Source organism: Ammospiza nelsoni, chromosome 6 (genome assembly GCF_027579445.1).
Source record: "Ammospiza nelsoni isolate bAmmNel1 chromosome 6, bAmmNel1.pri, whole genome shotgun sequence".
Taxonomy (NCBI): domain Eukaryota; kingdom Metazoa; phylum Chordata; class Aves; order Passeriformes; family Passerellidae; genus Ammospiza; species Ammospiza nelsoni.
In genome coordinates, this window is record NC_080638.1 from 44,572,397 (window position 1) to 44,587,126 (window position 14,730).

At 41.2% G+C, this 14,730-nt stretch overlaps 1 protein-coding gene across 1 annotated transcript in view; it reads right to left on the reverse strand.

Moving 5' to 3' along the window:
* Window positions 1-282: 282 nt before the first annotated feature.
* The window catches only part of STON2 (stonin 2), a 53,187-nt gene continuing 38,739 nt past the window's right edge, over window positions 283-14,730 (reverse strand). Inside the window, exons 5-7 of the mRNA XM_059473710.1 lie at window positions 12,319-14,154; window positions 6,045-6,247; window positions 283-4,782 (exon numbers count right to left, since the gene is read on the reverse strand). Of these exons, the coding sequence (XP_059329693.1) occupies window positions 4,699-4,782; window positions 6,045-6,247; window positions 12,319-14,154 (2,123 nt within the window). The 3' untranslated portion in view covers window positions 283-4,698. The remainder of the gene's footprint in view (window positions 4,783-6,044; window positions 6,248-12,318; window positions 14,155-14,730) is intronic.

A 14,730-nucleotide genomic window follows, 5' to 3' on the forward strand; every position in this document is an offset into this window, starting at 1 on the left:
ACTTTGTTTCCAAATGCTGGACCATCTTCCATATTATGTTGGTACTACTTCAAACTGTTACGTGGCTCAGGCTCTAGGCTGCTCCATTTCCCTTGCAGTCTATTGTTCAAACTGCTGGATCAAATGATGTTCTCTCTTTTCTGTATGTAGTCCCTAAACTTCTAATTTATGTTGTCCTTTATACCATTCAAAATATTCCTTTTCCTCTTCTGAATTCAAGATCTCTGATTTGTCAGAATATACAGCACATACGACTTCAATTTCACAGTGAAAGTGTGGATATGCTGTTTCATCTTAACATTTATTTAAATTTTCCTGTAGTTTAAACAAAAACATGACATCCCGTTTCAACTGATATAAAGAAATAAAATAAACCATTTCTATGAAGTTAGCCAGTGTATAGACTTACTTATTTTACAAAATAAGAAGGTAGGAACATGTTACAAAATAACAATCAAACCAATCAATGTCAATAGTGCAAAGAATAAATTGCAAGTATGAGAGAGACAGGGAAGGAGGGTAGGACGGATGGGAGGATGGATGGCTGAATGTGTGATGGGTGGCTGGCTGACTGAACAAAACAGGAACATTAGGAAGAGCTATGCAGGTTGTCACATAGAATTTTGTATCTTAGACTTGTCATGATGTAGATTTAACTTTAGTGGCAGAAGAGGGTAAGTACTTCATCCACTAGGTGATCTCTGTGTGCTGTAAATTCTTGTGCTGGTCAGTTCTAGAGATTAATACAGCTATGCACATGAGCTGCTAAGAGTAACTGAAAGAAATTTTTCACCAACTGGAACAAAGGTGACCTATCAAGGACTTGATCAGTGCACTGAAGGGCCAAAGAAATGACTGAGAATTTTGTGCAAGCAAAAGAGCAAGCACCTCCAGGCTGAACTTCATTCACCTTTTCCAGTTGCTTTCATGCCCTTTCTCGTGCAATTGCTGTCTATCCTGGGAGGTGACAGTTCAAGAGGGAGTTTTAGCAGCTACCAAATAATGTGGACAGATGCTGGACATCCTATCAAGTAACTGTCAGGCAGCAACCCACCAGAGCAGGAAGATTATTTCTGTAGTGTTTATAATGTTACTGCTCTATCTGACTCCTTCATAGGATGACTAAATTTAGATCTAAATAAAAGAACCAAAATAACATCAGTCAGTTTTAGTATTTCTCAGATGAATTCACCCATTTTCCTTTTCTAGCAGAGTGTCCATAGTTAATAAATGAAAGAGATATTAACTAAAATAACCTCAGCTGCCTGGAGATATTGTTCATCTTTACCCCTTGTGATCAAAGACACTTCATGTTTCTAGGCAAAATTCCATACAATACCTCGTCTTACCACAGTACAAATATTAAAACCCTAATGAGAAATAGAAAGAGGACTGAAAGTGGTAATCACTTCAGGGAGTAAAGGCATGCTTACCTTGAAGGCACATTTCCTGCATGGAGTGTTTGAGTACTACAAAGCTTTCAAATATACCAAAGGACAGTGACTGCATCTTTCTCAAAAGAAGCAGTAATATGAAACTAGTCAGAGAGATTTTTCTGCATGATTAAAAAACAAATAAAAATCCCCCACTACAGGCACTGCTTGTATCTAAAGAACTTCTGCTATTTTCAAACTCTTCTCAGATCTTTTCCCTTCACTCCAATCAAGTCTGTTCAAATTACTACTGTACTCCCATGGGTGAAGAGTATATGTACATAAAGTACATATATGACAGTATGTAACAGTGAAAAATTGGCACTGTTTAATCAATGAAAAACAGTGGAGACCTCAGTAAGGGCACTTAGGATCCCAGTGTTCACATTCTCAATGCTTGTAATGGTGCTGGACTCAAAAAATAATTCAGTTGAGACACCTGGTGACACCAACAATAGACTTCTTAAAAATTTTGGTTATTAGCACTCTTTTGAAAAATCAAACTATTTAGTCCAGTCCTTAGGAAATAAGGAAATTAAGATCTTTTGAGATTCTGGCTGAGTTATTCATCCTTAACACTTGAGAACTCAGTGGCAGGTACATCTAAAAATCTCTCCAGAGATAAGAATGGATTAAAATAACTTTCATATAAATCACAACACTTATCCAGTTTTGCCTGCATAAATTCATGATGACTGGAAGAAATACTTCTGTGTACAACTACACAAGAAAGACGAGAGTCAGGTTTTTCATCCATTGATTCTGAATTTTAAAAAAACAAAAAACCAGTGATGAAGTGGTGGAGAAATTAAGTAAATCCATAAAGGTCCGGTATTTTTATCTTTCAGTTACTGGAACACAGAATATTCTGTGGCACAAGTATGACAGAGGCTGAGTAGTTTAACAATTCAACAGTGATGGAAAATTATATTCCTTTTATTTTCTCCCTTCTTAAGGTGTACAACATAACTTTGCTAACTTGTCTTACTTATTTGTGTTTCCATGAGCTATGGGGCAATAGGCAAAAAAATCAGACACTGAGCCTGCAGGTCAGAGTAGAAATATCTCCATTTCTTTCACAAAACATTCTCATGTTTCCTCAGTAACATCTCAGCACTGCTTCAGCTTGGTTTTTGTTTGTTTTTTTAAATATTTTTTTATTTCTTGATGGTGAGATTTCAGAAACTGTACATTAGGAGCTGCAGTGAAAAGCAAGAAGACCACCCAGAAATTCTTCGACTGCCTTTGAACAGGAGTGAATTTTGAAGAGGAGTTGCCATGCAACTTATCACAGCCAGCCTGTGCCAGAGCTGAGAATCAGTCACAAATTCAGCCCTGTGCTCCCAAGTATTTCACAACCTATACAAGTTATCATGAATAATACCAGAAATTTTAATCCATTGATCTCAAAATCCTTAATAAAAGTTAATAGCATTCTTACATTTACAGAGAGATGTTGCAAATGCTTAGTGTTACCTGGTGTGCTCCAAGGAACATCCTGGGCCCAGGGGGCTACCTGCAGTGGAGTATTACAGGCTTGTCAGTAAGTCCTACAAGAATTGAGACTTTACATATTTACACCATTTACATGTACACCATTTACAGTGGTGTACTTGTCCAAGTATGTGTCACTAGGGTGATGCAGGCTTGAAATGTAGGTGCATATAAAAAAGGCATTTAAAGTTCCCTACAATTTATTTTAAATTCTACGACTACCAGTTTCAGGCTCAATTAAATTAATTTCATTATTTATTTGCGATTTTAACATTGTAGTAATTTTTATAGGAGTCACAGTGAAAGTGGTAAATCAAGAGTGTATTAATTTTTTAATATTAAATGTAAAATGAAATAAATTTATAAAAAAGCTTTCATTTTAATTCATTATGATTTTAAATTACATTGCCAAAGTTTTCCAAATGTGTATTTTATAGTCAGTAGTAACCTTTCAAAAGATAAATGATTTAATAAATTACTTACTTTACATTTAACATTACGAGACAAAATATTACACAAGCCATAGAAACAACTAAAAATGGGTACTTTTAACACTGTTTTCTCTGAAAAGATGTGTGAATGAGTGATTTTTATCTTCTGCATTTTTATTTAGAAAGAAGCTTTAAGACTTGCTATTACTTCCAGGTAAGCGGGGATAAAAAATCTCCATGACAGAAGCTTGTTAATTTTTGGAAAGAGATTTTGGAGCCCAGTTAATGGGAGTATTATAAAGATACAAGTTACTCATATTGTTGGTTCAAGATAGAACATGAAAATAATATTGTGCTGGACAGACTTCCAAGGATTTTCAGGAAAACAAATATTTTCTGTTAAAGTAATTGTGTTCTGACATTTTCAATAACCACCCATTTTACCCATCCAAGAAAACATACAAAAAACCCCCAAGCCCAAAACTAAACCCCCATGTTTTTCCCTTAAATATCTTTCTAGGCAGGAATGATCTAATCTTAGCAAAGTCCCTCTGGTACCTCCACTACTGTAACACACGTTCCCTATTACTAGCAGCCATGACCATGCTCAGTCAAGGTACCAGAACAGCTCAGACTACAAAGTAAAAATTTTAAGAAATTGCAGAGGCTTTCTTGCAACTTGTGCAAACCCTGTGAAAATGTGCACAGTGACATGTCACTCCAGGGATGACAGGAAGGGCTGAAGAGAGGGACAGCTCTGTGATCAGCTGTCCTGTCCGTAGTTCATCTCCTTCAACACAGAGACAATTCTCTTTGTTTAAGATGCAGAGCATGTTGATTCTTCAGAATGATGCTCAGGGTTTTCACTCTGTGGACCATTTCAGAAAGGAGATTTTATATAATTTTCCACTTGATCCTCCCTGAATTTTATTTGGCAGTTCAGAAGGAAGCAATTCAGTCAAAGGCCAAACCAAAAGGCATTGAAACAAAATGCTTAATGTGGGAGGGCAAGATTGTGAGATAAAGGCTGTTTTCTGGTGTGGCTGAGATGGTTGCCAGACCATACTTGAGTGCAGAACCTAAATGGTGAAAAGGCAGAAAAGGCAGGCTTGACTGTACAACTGTACTGGTTCCAGCAAAAGCCCGTGGATCCCCTCCAAACAAACCCTGACCACATTCTTCTCAAAGTATGGAATTATAAAAAATTATACTCTTCAGAGCATTATTTTAAAAGTAGTAGTCCCTAATTTTTTAAAAGAAAAATACCCAAGCCCTGCAAGTCCTTTCTTCCAGGTCTTTAATTTGACCAACCCTCTTGGGACTTGCAGACTGATCTTCCTTTACTGTGTAGCACATTCATTGACATCTGCAGTCCTTTCTCCCTTCAGATCCTCATTCAAGCTTTTTTTCTGCTCTATTTCGACCTGGTAGAAGAAAAAGAGGAAGAATATTTGTAATGAGAAAGGAAAACAAAAGGTTCACAAATCTTTCTCTGTGGTGTTCTTGTGCTCAGGCGAAGAAACTCTTGGTGACCTGAGAGGGCTGCGAGGAAAAATAGACTGAGGATCAGGGAAAATTGGATTTTATTTACTATAAGGATTTTCAGCCTAATCTAAGCAGTTCTACAATTCAGCAGTGTCATGAAATAATTTCCAAAAGAGATAATGTCATGCAGAGAACTCACATGACTTTATATTCATTACCATTCCCAGTTGTACTCTGAATTCAAGCTCAGAACCAAATCTGCAGACGATAGGTGGCTTTCTACGTGACAGCAGAAAATCAGCCTTAATTATAAATTCTGAGAAGGCTGATGTATAAAGCAAAGAAAGTTTTTAAATGATCTTGAGTTTGAAGAGACCCATAAGGATCATCAACTCCCTGCTTCTTGAAGCAGTACCTAACATTACCCCAAATCTCAGCACATTCCCTGCTGTCCTCAGGCTCAGAGGTGCTTTGGCCTACAAATACCAGTTTGGATTGGGATAGGGCCAAGGGGATCTATGTTTGGGTTCTAAATTTCCACATCTCCAAAAACTTGGGAATAATCCAATGTTTTAATTCTTAAAAGAGATACTTAGGAAATATTATCTCCAGTGAATTTGAGAAACTACTAAAAATATAATTACAATTACCAGTAAAAATATTTGCCATGAGAATCTTTTCAGAATCTCTTTATCATTGCTCACAAAGAAGGCAATGTAGAATGCCAAATTCTCTGCTGAGTATTCAGCTAACATGCAAATTTACTGAGATATTTTGGCAGGTACATACATAGTGCTCTTCCCTATCTGCTCCTCTCCTTAGGGCAGGCAGAAGAAAGAAGTATTTAGGCAGAGAAATACTGTGATTCTTTTGTCTGCAGTAGGACTCCCACGGTAGCACTCCCAACTAGGGAAGAGCAGCAGAACTCCTGTCTAACTCTCCCTATCAGCTAATCTCCAGGAGCTGGCTGTGTGCACGCTCTTCCACAGACAACTGCAAGCAAATTTATTCCATCTTTGCTGAGATAATCCACTGCTTATTTGTCATGAATCAATAGCTGCACATGGGTAGCTACTGCACACAGCCTGGCATGAACCAAATTCCCACCTCTATTGTCCATGGTATTTTCCCTGTCTGCCCATACTTTCAAGACAATGAAGCATGCAAAGTAACCATGGTGATCAGCACTGCTCAGTTTTACCTTGTAGCTGTAGTGTGCTGAATAGTTGACCCACTTCCTGACATCGGTCTTGTCCTCGACAGAGATGGAGCGGACAGCGGCTTTGGACGCAGAAGTGGTGGGCATGTCAAACTCCACATCTACATAGCGGACAAAACTGGAAGGCACTTCCCGGTCAGAGCCAAGCTCTAGGTGACAGAAAAAGCAGTGAGGATGGCCAGAAGCTGGAAAAAGAGAGTAAACAGTCATGAGAGTTGTGTCAGATGAATCAAAACACAATGCCCAGGAGAAAGCAGCATCATGAAGCTGCAGGAAACCGAGAATCTCCCTAGGTGAATTAGTTCATAGCAAGTGTCTTACCTGCTTCACTGTGGCTGAAGTTAACAAAGGAATTAAACAAAATGCAAATTAGTGATTGCTAATCACTCTAGTTTGCTTTTAGTGGGTGAAAATACAAGAAGTAAATCAAGCACAGTAGGGTGAAAGTATTTGTCCTCTTGATTCCCTCAGTGTCTGTCACATGCTAAGTACATTGTGGCACATCCTTCTGAAATGCTGTGAAACGACAGTAAGGAAAGACAGAATTTGGAAATATTTGATGTTTATTTGAAATTGTTTTCCCCCTTTTTAACAGAAGAAAATGTACTGGATAAGGTTAAATAACTTTCTTGTGTTCAAAAAGCAGATTTCTGCAAAGCTTCAAAACAACAATTTATTCCTCACTGGAACCCATGACAAGGTGGCTAGTCATTAAGGATGGCAAGGAGAGGAGGTAATGTTTAGCTCTGTCATATGTAAATAACCTTTCTTCTTTGTTTTCCTGGACAGCAGTGATGTTTAAAAATTAAAGCAGGGACTTCTAGTCAAACTAAGTTGCTTTTTCTCTGACTGCTGCCAACTACTTAAGCTCTTGAGCAAGTAATTTAATGTCTCTGCCTCAGTTTCTCTGTTTGCAAAATGAGGATGAAAGCCTTCACAGCAACACAGGGCTTTCTGATTGAAAGGATCCCATAATCTATGTATGTGTAAATGAATGTATAAGTAAATGAATGGAATCTTTGCCTGCCTTTATTATAGGCTTTAGGATTCCTGAACACTTGTTCACTAGGAAAATTCTTCTCTATGCAGGTCAGCAAGGTGTACAGGACAGAGAAAAGGAAGGAGGAACGCAAAGTAAAGAGAACTGGGTGGGGAAAGCCCAGAAGCTCCCACTGGGAAAAGCTGGAATACACCTGCTTAGCCCAAAGTCAGCCTTGTTAAACTGAAGCCTGAAAAGCAAGATGTAGGATTTTTGAAGTATGACTTGTCTCAAAAGGATGAAATTAGGCAGTCTTTAGAGGGCTTAGGCATTGCAGCATCCCACCTGACTTCTGAAATAGAACTGGGAAAAAAAACTCTACTCGGCGTAAGTCTGGGTAAGAATTTCATCTAGAGTCAGCCTCATATTTCAAAATGGTCTAGCCAAAGTTCCCGCACTACTGGAAGGTTTGTAAAATAATGTGTGTGCAGCAAATGCAGTGAGAGGCTGTGCAGTTCAGCAGAGACCAAGGATATGCAGCACCATAGCTGCAGACAAGTTATGAATGAATGGTTGCAGTTATCAAGCAGATATAGAAGCCCAAGTTCTTGCAAGCATTAAAAATACATCTGCCTTTTATCAGGATTAATTATCCCAAGCAGAGTACTGACTCATTTGCCCTGGTTCTAGAGCGAGCCAGGATCTCTGTTTGACAGCCCTGCCTGGCTTTTCATAGATGGACATTCTTTTTCTGGATCAGGAGTTGTGGTACACAGCAGGCCTTCCTGCTGGTCCTGCCCACCACAGGAGAGCAGCAGCCCCAGGAGCTCTCAGGAGCTCTCAGGGAGGTCACTGTGCCCTCCAGCACTGCAGTGCTTTTGCTCCTGGCCAGTTCTTGAGCGTGGCTGTGGTGAGCACAGCCATGGTGGCAACGCAGTTCAGGATCTGACACGGGGCCCCTGGGTGACACAGCACTGCTCTCTGGTACTGCATTATGAAGATGCCTAAAACTGGCTCCAAAAATCTGTGTTCAGCACCCAGTACTGGCAACCAACCCCCAGTCTCAGGCTCCCCCATCCTTTCATGGCTCTTTCCTCACACTGTACCACTTTCAGCAGACTCCTCATTGTAATTCTTCCTGCTCATCTGCTCTAATATGCTTTTCCTCTCTAGTTTGCTCTGGGTTGCTCCCTCCTCCAGCTGGAGAATGCCAGCAACCCAGGAGGAGTGGCTCTGTTCCCTGGTACGGGCCACATCCACAGCTGCAGAACATTCAGATTGTGTTGTGACATTCCTGAGCTGGCACGTGCTCAGCTGCTTTTGGGGGGATGTGTGTGAAGGTATCACTGGGAAGTGTTCAACTGGGCTTGAGCACACTGCAGGCCAGGTGCTTTGGAGAGCTGAGCTTTTCAACTCTTCATAATTTTCATAATTTCAACTGGATACTTGGTAACATCTCCCCCCCCCCCACCAACTGCATAAAAATTATGAATGTTATTAATTTAAACCAGCTCGTTGTGGTAGATAACAAGGTGAACAGATTAAGAAAGCAACTGATCCACTGAATCTACTGCAAAATTACCTAGCCCATCAGTGTTCATTACTGTTCTGGGAATGAGACTTACAGGGCACTACCTCTATAGACTGCTCAACAGGCTCATTCAGAGCTCTTTCTCTAGAAAGAGGTACCCTTCTCAGTAAAATCAGTAGGAATCAACACACTGCTTTTGTTTTGCACCTCTTGTTTCCTTGAGCTACTACCAGTTTGTTCTGACAATCAAGGATCTGATAATTAATATATATGCAAGTGTAACTGTGATTGGAGAGAATGTGCTCCAAATGACTCATGACACTCCAAATGTCCCAACATGTTTGGATTAAAAGATATAATCTACTTCAGAAAGTATTTCAGGCAGCATGCCTGGGATCCACAGCCAAACTAGAGAAAGTTCAAATCCAGATCCAAGGCTCTGCATACATGTTACATCCCTGCTTCACAGAAAGAGCCTTTTCCCATGATCAAAGACTGTTTGGATGTTTCCCTAGTATTCTACTGGTGGATTATAAAAAAAAAAAAAGAACATGTGAAGCCCAGCCAGCAGCAACTGGATCTGTAAATAGCCTGCAAATAGGTATCCTTCCTCAGCTCTTTTGTTCATAATAATTCTAAATATGTCACACACAATAAAGTTTACCAAACTGTAAAAATGGGCAAATATCTGCTATGTGGATTTCAGCAATGTGCTCAGTAGAATCCAGTCCCAATTTTTTTCTTTAGGTCAAATCACAGTCAGAGTATGCACTGTCCTTCACTTGTCACATGCTTTTCAATGTTCAGTCATAAGCAGATACTTTGGCTACAAAATAATACAGACAGTGCTGATAACACTGTCTCCTAGAGTGAGAGTGCAAAGGGCCCCATCCCATTAGAAAGCACAGAAAGAAAAAATTTAGGTAAGAGTGCAAAGCTGCTGAAATAAATTCTTAACAATCTGGGAGCTTAGGATGCTACAACCTGCATACAAGCAGTGAGTTATGGCAGGACACGCTCTCCTGTGGATGGCAGGTTTGGGGGTCATGCTCCTCACACTACACAGAGACTGCACCAGTCCACATTCAGGGAATGGAGTGAAGCACAGGAGGCCCAGCCGGCTATCTGGAGACCTCTGGAGTTCTGGGATTGTGTTTGCAAGGGACTGTGTGTCAGAGCACACACTGTGGATGAACAGGAAGTCCCAAAACGTGTGCCTACATACGTACTCCTGTGAGCAAGTCTGGCAGGCAGGCACATGTGCTGGAGCACACATGCAATGCATATGCCCCAAGTGGTGTGGGCCTGTTGTGTGGCCTCTGGAGGCAGGTGGAGCTGCAGGCTGTGACCACCTGCAGCACTTCCCTCAGTTCCAATGTGATGCCACAACTCCTCCCCTGCTCTGGAGTCCCAGGCATCAAAGCAGGTCATTACCAGGCCAGATATTTATGGAAGACCCAGAGCGCTCTTAGGGGTGAGTAACAGATATCACAGTAAGACAGCATAAAGTGTGAGTCAGTGGACTCATAGTTTTGTGTTTAGTGCTTGAGAACTGCATCATTTATGACAACTTTGCAAATACATGGAGTTATTACATGACTTGTGGAGGGGGCTGAATACAGCCAAATGTGCACAAGGCTGGTAGTTAGATCCCACATGACTATCACCTGGACAAAAGCATATGTTGTCCATCAGGCAAATCTAAGAGGGAGTGGGAATGAATCCCTCTGAGTACCACTTAATATACCTTTGTTTGCCATTTGCTTTAAGAAAGGAGAACCATGGGATGAAGTACCACCAATAAACAGAAATAGTTCCTGAAGGGCAAGGTCAGATTTAAACTACTTGGCCTGCCCTGTCATCACTTTGGGATTCCCTCCCTCTCACATACCTCATGTGTCTTGGCCAAGACAGTGCTTCCAAGGCTCTTCCTTTCCCTGAAATAACATCTGATCTGACCGGAGGGGTGAGGACACTCTTCCTCTCAGGATGTAAACAAATACCAAGTGCCCTGCGTTTGCATGATGACACTGATGGATAGATGCTCTGTGGCAGGGGTCCAACAGCAGCAACAACTCTGTAATGTATTTCCTTCCCCCTGTCACAGTGTATATACAATAAAGAGTCACGATGGGAGAGAAGGAAACAAGAGGCACAGATCAGTATCTCCCTCAGAGTAGCAATGAGTAAGGCAGCATCACCTTGCAGGAGGCAGCAGAGACAGGGGTTTGCCTCTTCTCCTGGTTTGCTACTGGCATATTCTGTCATTGTGTTACAGTATGAGGGCTTTCATTTCCTCGGCTGTGATGTCTGTATGGCACACTGAGATCTTTGCAGAGAACATACCACAGAAGGCCCAATTTCACAGCATACCATTCCCAGAGCCTGTGCAGATGGCATATTGAGATTTTCTTCATAAGCATGTTATTGCTCATAAACAGCCTGGGGTGAATTTTTCATTGCTGTATTTCTCTCAAGCTTCCAAGCTCTGTCTTCCTCCACCTCAGTCTACAGCAAACCTGGAGCCTTCCCTTTTGCCAGTGATACCCCTCCAAATTGGTAACACGTGGTGTAAACTGGTGTCCTTGGGCTGAAACGTGACCCAAAAGACTAGGATATCTGGATCACTGTTTTGCTGACACTATAACTCAAACTCAGGAAAAACATAGAGAGTGCCAAATGTGGTACAACAATGAGTTTTCCTTCAGGGAACACTGAAACCCTCCCAGTGACTCAGATGCATTACTACAGCATTAATACTGAAAAGTCTGTATCATTTGTAAAATTCTAGATCAGATAGGTCAAGAAGTAGAATTCACTACACCTAAGAATAAGCCTGACTTGTCCAGCTTTATTGTGCACTATGGATGCCAGACAGCAAATAGAACGACTACCAGAAATGGCCAAAGGGAACAGTAGCTTGCCTACATCATTTTCATGTTTAATTATGACCATGCTACTAGAAATACAAAGACTTGGGATAGAAATACAAAACGGGTTTCATGCTGGTATTCTCTCTTCAGGTTTAAGCTGTAATTCCCTGTCTGTACTGATGACACAAACATAGCCACAAAATGGTGTTTGGAAACGTTTTTGGTTTTTTTTTTTAATGGCTGAGCAATGTCTTCTGTTCTCCTACAGTCCCCACATCAGACAATTCAGAGGCATTAACTGTGGCATATGCATTGAAATACGTAGCACTGTCCCAGTATGCTTGGAAAAGATAACACATAGTGCTGGAGCTACAGCAATATATCTCATCCTGTCATTCAGCCCCACAGTATAGAATCTTGCTTCTGCAAGTTACATGAAAAAGCCTTGCTTCCAATCATAGTACTGAGCACACAGATGTTGGATGCCTAGGTTTCACAATCAGAGAATCATAGAACCATTTACTGGAAAATATCTTGCGGATTATCAAGTCCAACCATTAACCTAGCACAAATCTAGTCTACCACTAAACCATCTCCCTAAGTACTACTTCTTTTAAATACCTCCAAGAAGAGACAGAACACATATTTTTGCATCTAGAAAACCTAAAACTGATTTTATCATTAGCTGTATTTGTAGTATACGTAAAACTATTACAATGAAGGGTCAGACAAATACTTCATGCAACTAATTTATGCCTTTGGTACACTACAGAGGATGATATATCTCTCACCATTTAAACTCAGTATTTCTTATCTTTCAAAATACGTAATTTGTTTTAGTTTATTCCTGCAGAGATGGTATATGGCACTCACCTGAGTTTTTGTCAGGCAGTCGGTTTATCCTCCATACGATGGAATTAAAGGCATGCTCGTATTTGGCAGTTCCCAAAGTTACTCTCATTACTGGCTCAGAACCAGACAGACTGGTTGATCCAAAAGTGGCTCCCTTGTTCACCTTGGCTTTCAAAGATTTCTCCCCCAGGACACTCTCCCTGCGGAAGTTCTTCACCCACTCACTTGGCACGGGGTAGCGGATCATCACGTTTTCACAAGGGACCTGAGTTAAAGGGTCATGGTTGGAAGAGAACCCCGTGGACATCATCAGCCAGCTCTGCACCTCCACCTCAGCACCATTGATGCTGGCAGCTGTCCTCAGAGTAAAAGGCAAAGTTTTCTCAGCAAAGACAGTCCTGAATCTCATCAGTTCAAACCGACAGGCATCCAAGGGGTTGAACAGGATAATACGGGAGTTATTAAACACATCCTCATCCACACATGAATGGAAGCGGCAGCTGTATAATTTAATCCACTTAGTGGTAGTAGTGGGCATAATATCCTGCCTTGCAACTATTTCATTCCCTTTGATCAGGATATCATTAAGGCCCAGTCTGCATTCTGCCAGGCCAGAAAGGAAGCTGAGAACATAGATATGAGTCAGCACACTGTGCTGGAGAATCACACTATCCCCCTTGGCCAAGATGCCATGAAACTCATCCCTGACATCCACAGTGATTTCTTCTTCTTGATAATTCAGTCCCACTGTGCTCAGATCTGTTGATGAAGCTGGCAAGTTCATCAGTGTGTCTTGCACAGCAGTGATGAAGCTAAGGAAGTCTTCATAATCTGTAGTCCCAAGCTTGATAATTTGCTCTCTCTCTGCAGTGTGTGCAATGGCTGGCTTAGGCTGATACTTCTTTTTCTCCTTGTATGTTGTGCGATCCAACCGCACGCTGTGTATCCTTCCATTCTCATCGTAGTTCTGCAGCTTGCGCTCTGAAATCTCATGATTGATTTCAAGTTTGAGCTCCCGAAAAGGCTTCTCGAGTCCCTTCTCATAAAAAAGCTGTATACATCCACTGTTAGTCAGCTTGACATATATGGGTCCCCAGTGCCTCGATGACATAATGTTCTTCTTCTCTGGGATCCTCAGCATCATTGGCCATCCATCCTTTGGCTGAGCTGGTGCCAGGTTAAATAAAGCTGCATCCAGATCATATGGCATCATGGGGTCATCATCAGGCAAGGTAGGACTGCTCACACCATCTGGGTCTCCAATCTGGAGCTGTTTGAGCTGCTCTACAGCATCTGTGTGCGATACAGTCTTGTTTGCCTCATGGAAACTGACGGTATCAGGCTCTTGATGGAGAATAATGAGAGAGTCTCTTTGGCTTTTGCCTGGAGCACTGGAGACAGAAGAGCTTTTGGAACGCCTCTCTTGCTCCTCAAAGAATGAGCTGAATGGATTGATGGGTGAGGGTTGGACATCTCGAAGAGATTCATCCAGAAAGGGATTAGTAGCACTCCATGGTGGTGTTTCGACAGAAGGCAACTTGGTTAAAGAAGAGAGATCTAGTTTTTGAATTTTGGAGAGGTCTCCCAATGTACTTTTAGGACGCTCTCTTTTCTTTAAAGACGTAGTGAGATTAAAGTTAACATCTGGAGCCTGTGTTTCTGCAGGTGGGGTATCTGTTTTCAAGGGAGAAAGGCTCTGTGGTGCAAAACTGACTTCATTGTCATCAAAAGTCACCCAGCTGGGAAAGCGAACTGTGGTTGGGGTAGATGAATGGCCATTCATGGAGGTGTTGTTCAGCTGCCAGTTGACAGCCTCCATATCTATCTCTTCATCTTCCTGGAGAGACGAGGAGTTGTCTTTAAAAAAAGAGGGGAGGGGAGGAAATTTCAGCTAATTATTCTGGAATTACCTAGTTCAATCCTCAAAAAAACCCTCAGAGTATGCTCACTCAAGGAAGGCCTATTCATATGTTGGGCAAGAATAAGATAGTCAAAAGACTTGACTAAAATGCTGAGGAGTCTGACAAGAATTAATTAAAAGATACACAGTTGAACACAGAAAAGGAATCCAGAAAGACATATTAAAGGAATGACTGATCTCATCCCAACATAATGACCTAAAGGAGAAACCACATGTCACAGTGATTTTTTACAACTTCCCTCTCTAAACTTTCAGGATGAATTTCTTTTCTACTGTTATCTTCTGTTATTTGCCTGGAATGTTCCCTCAGTCTTGTTACAATTTTACTCCCTTTTCTCTCCCATACCCTTTGCTCCAGAGAATAATCCAGTAGGAAGAGGAATGAACATTGAGGAAGAGCACATCTGCAATCTGTCCCCACATACTTGTCTGTGCATTTGCCATTACCACAAAAGCACATGGGGTATGGTGATGGAACTACAAAAGGTGCCCATGTGTGATTTTCCCCAGGA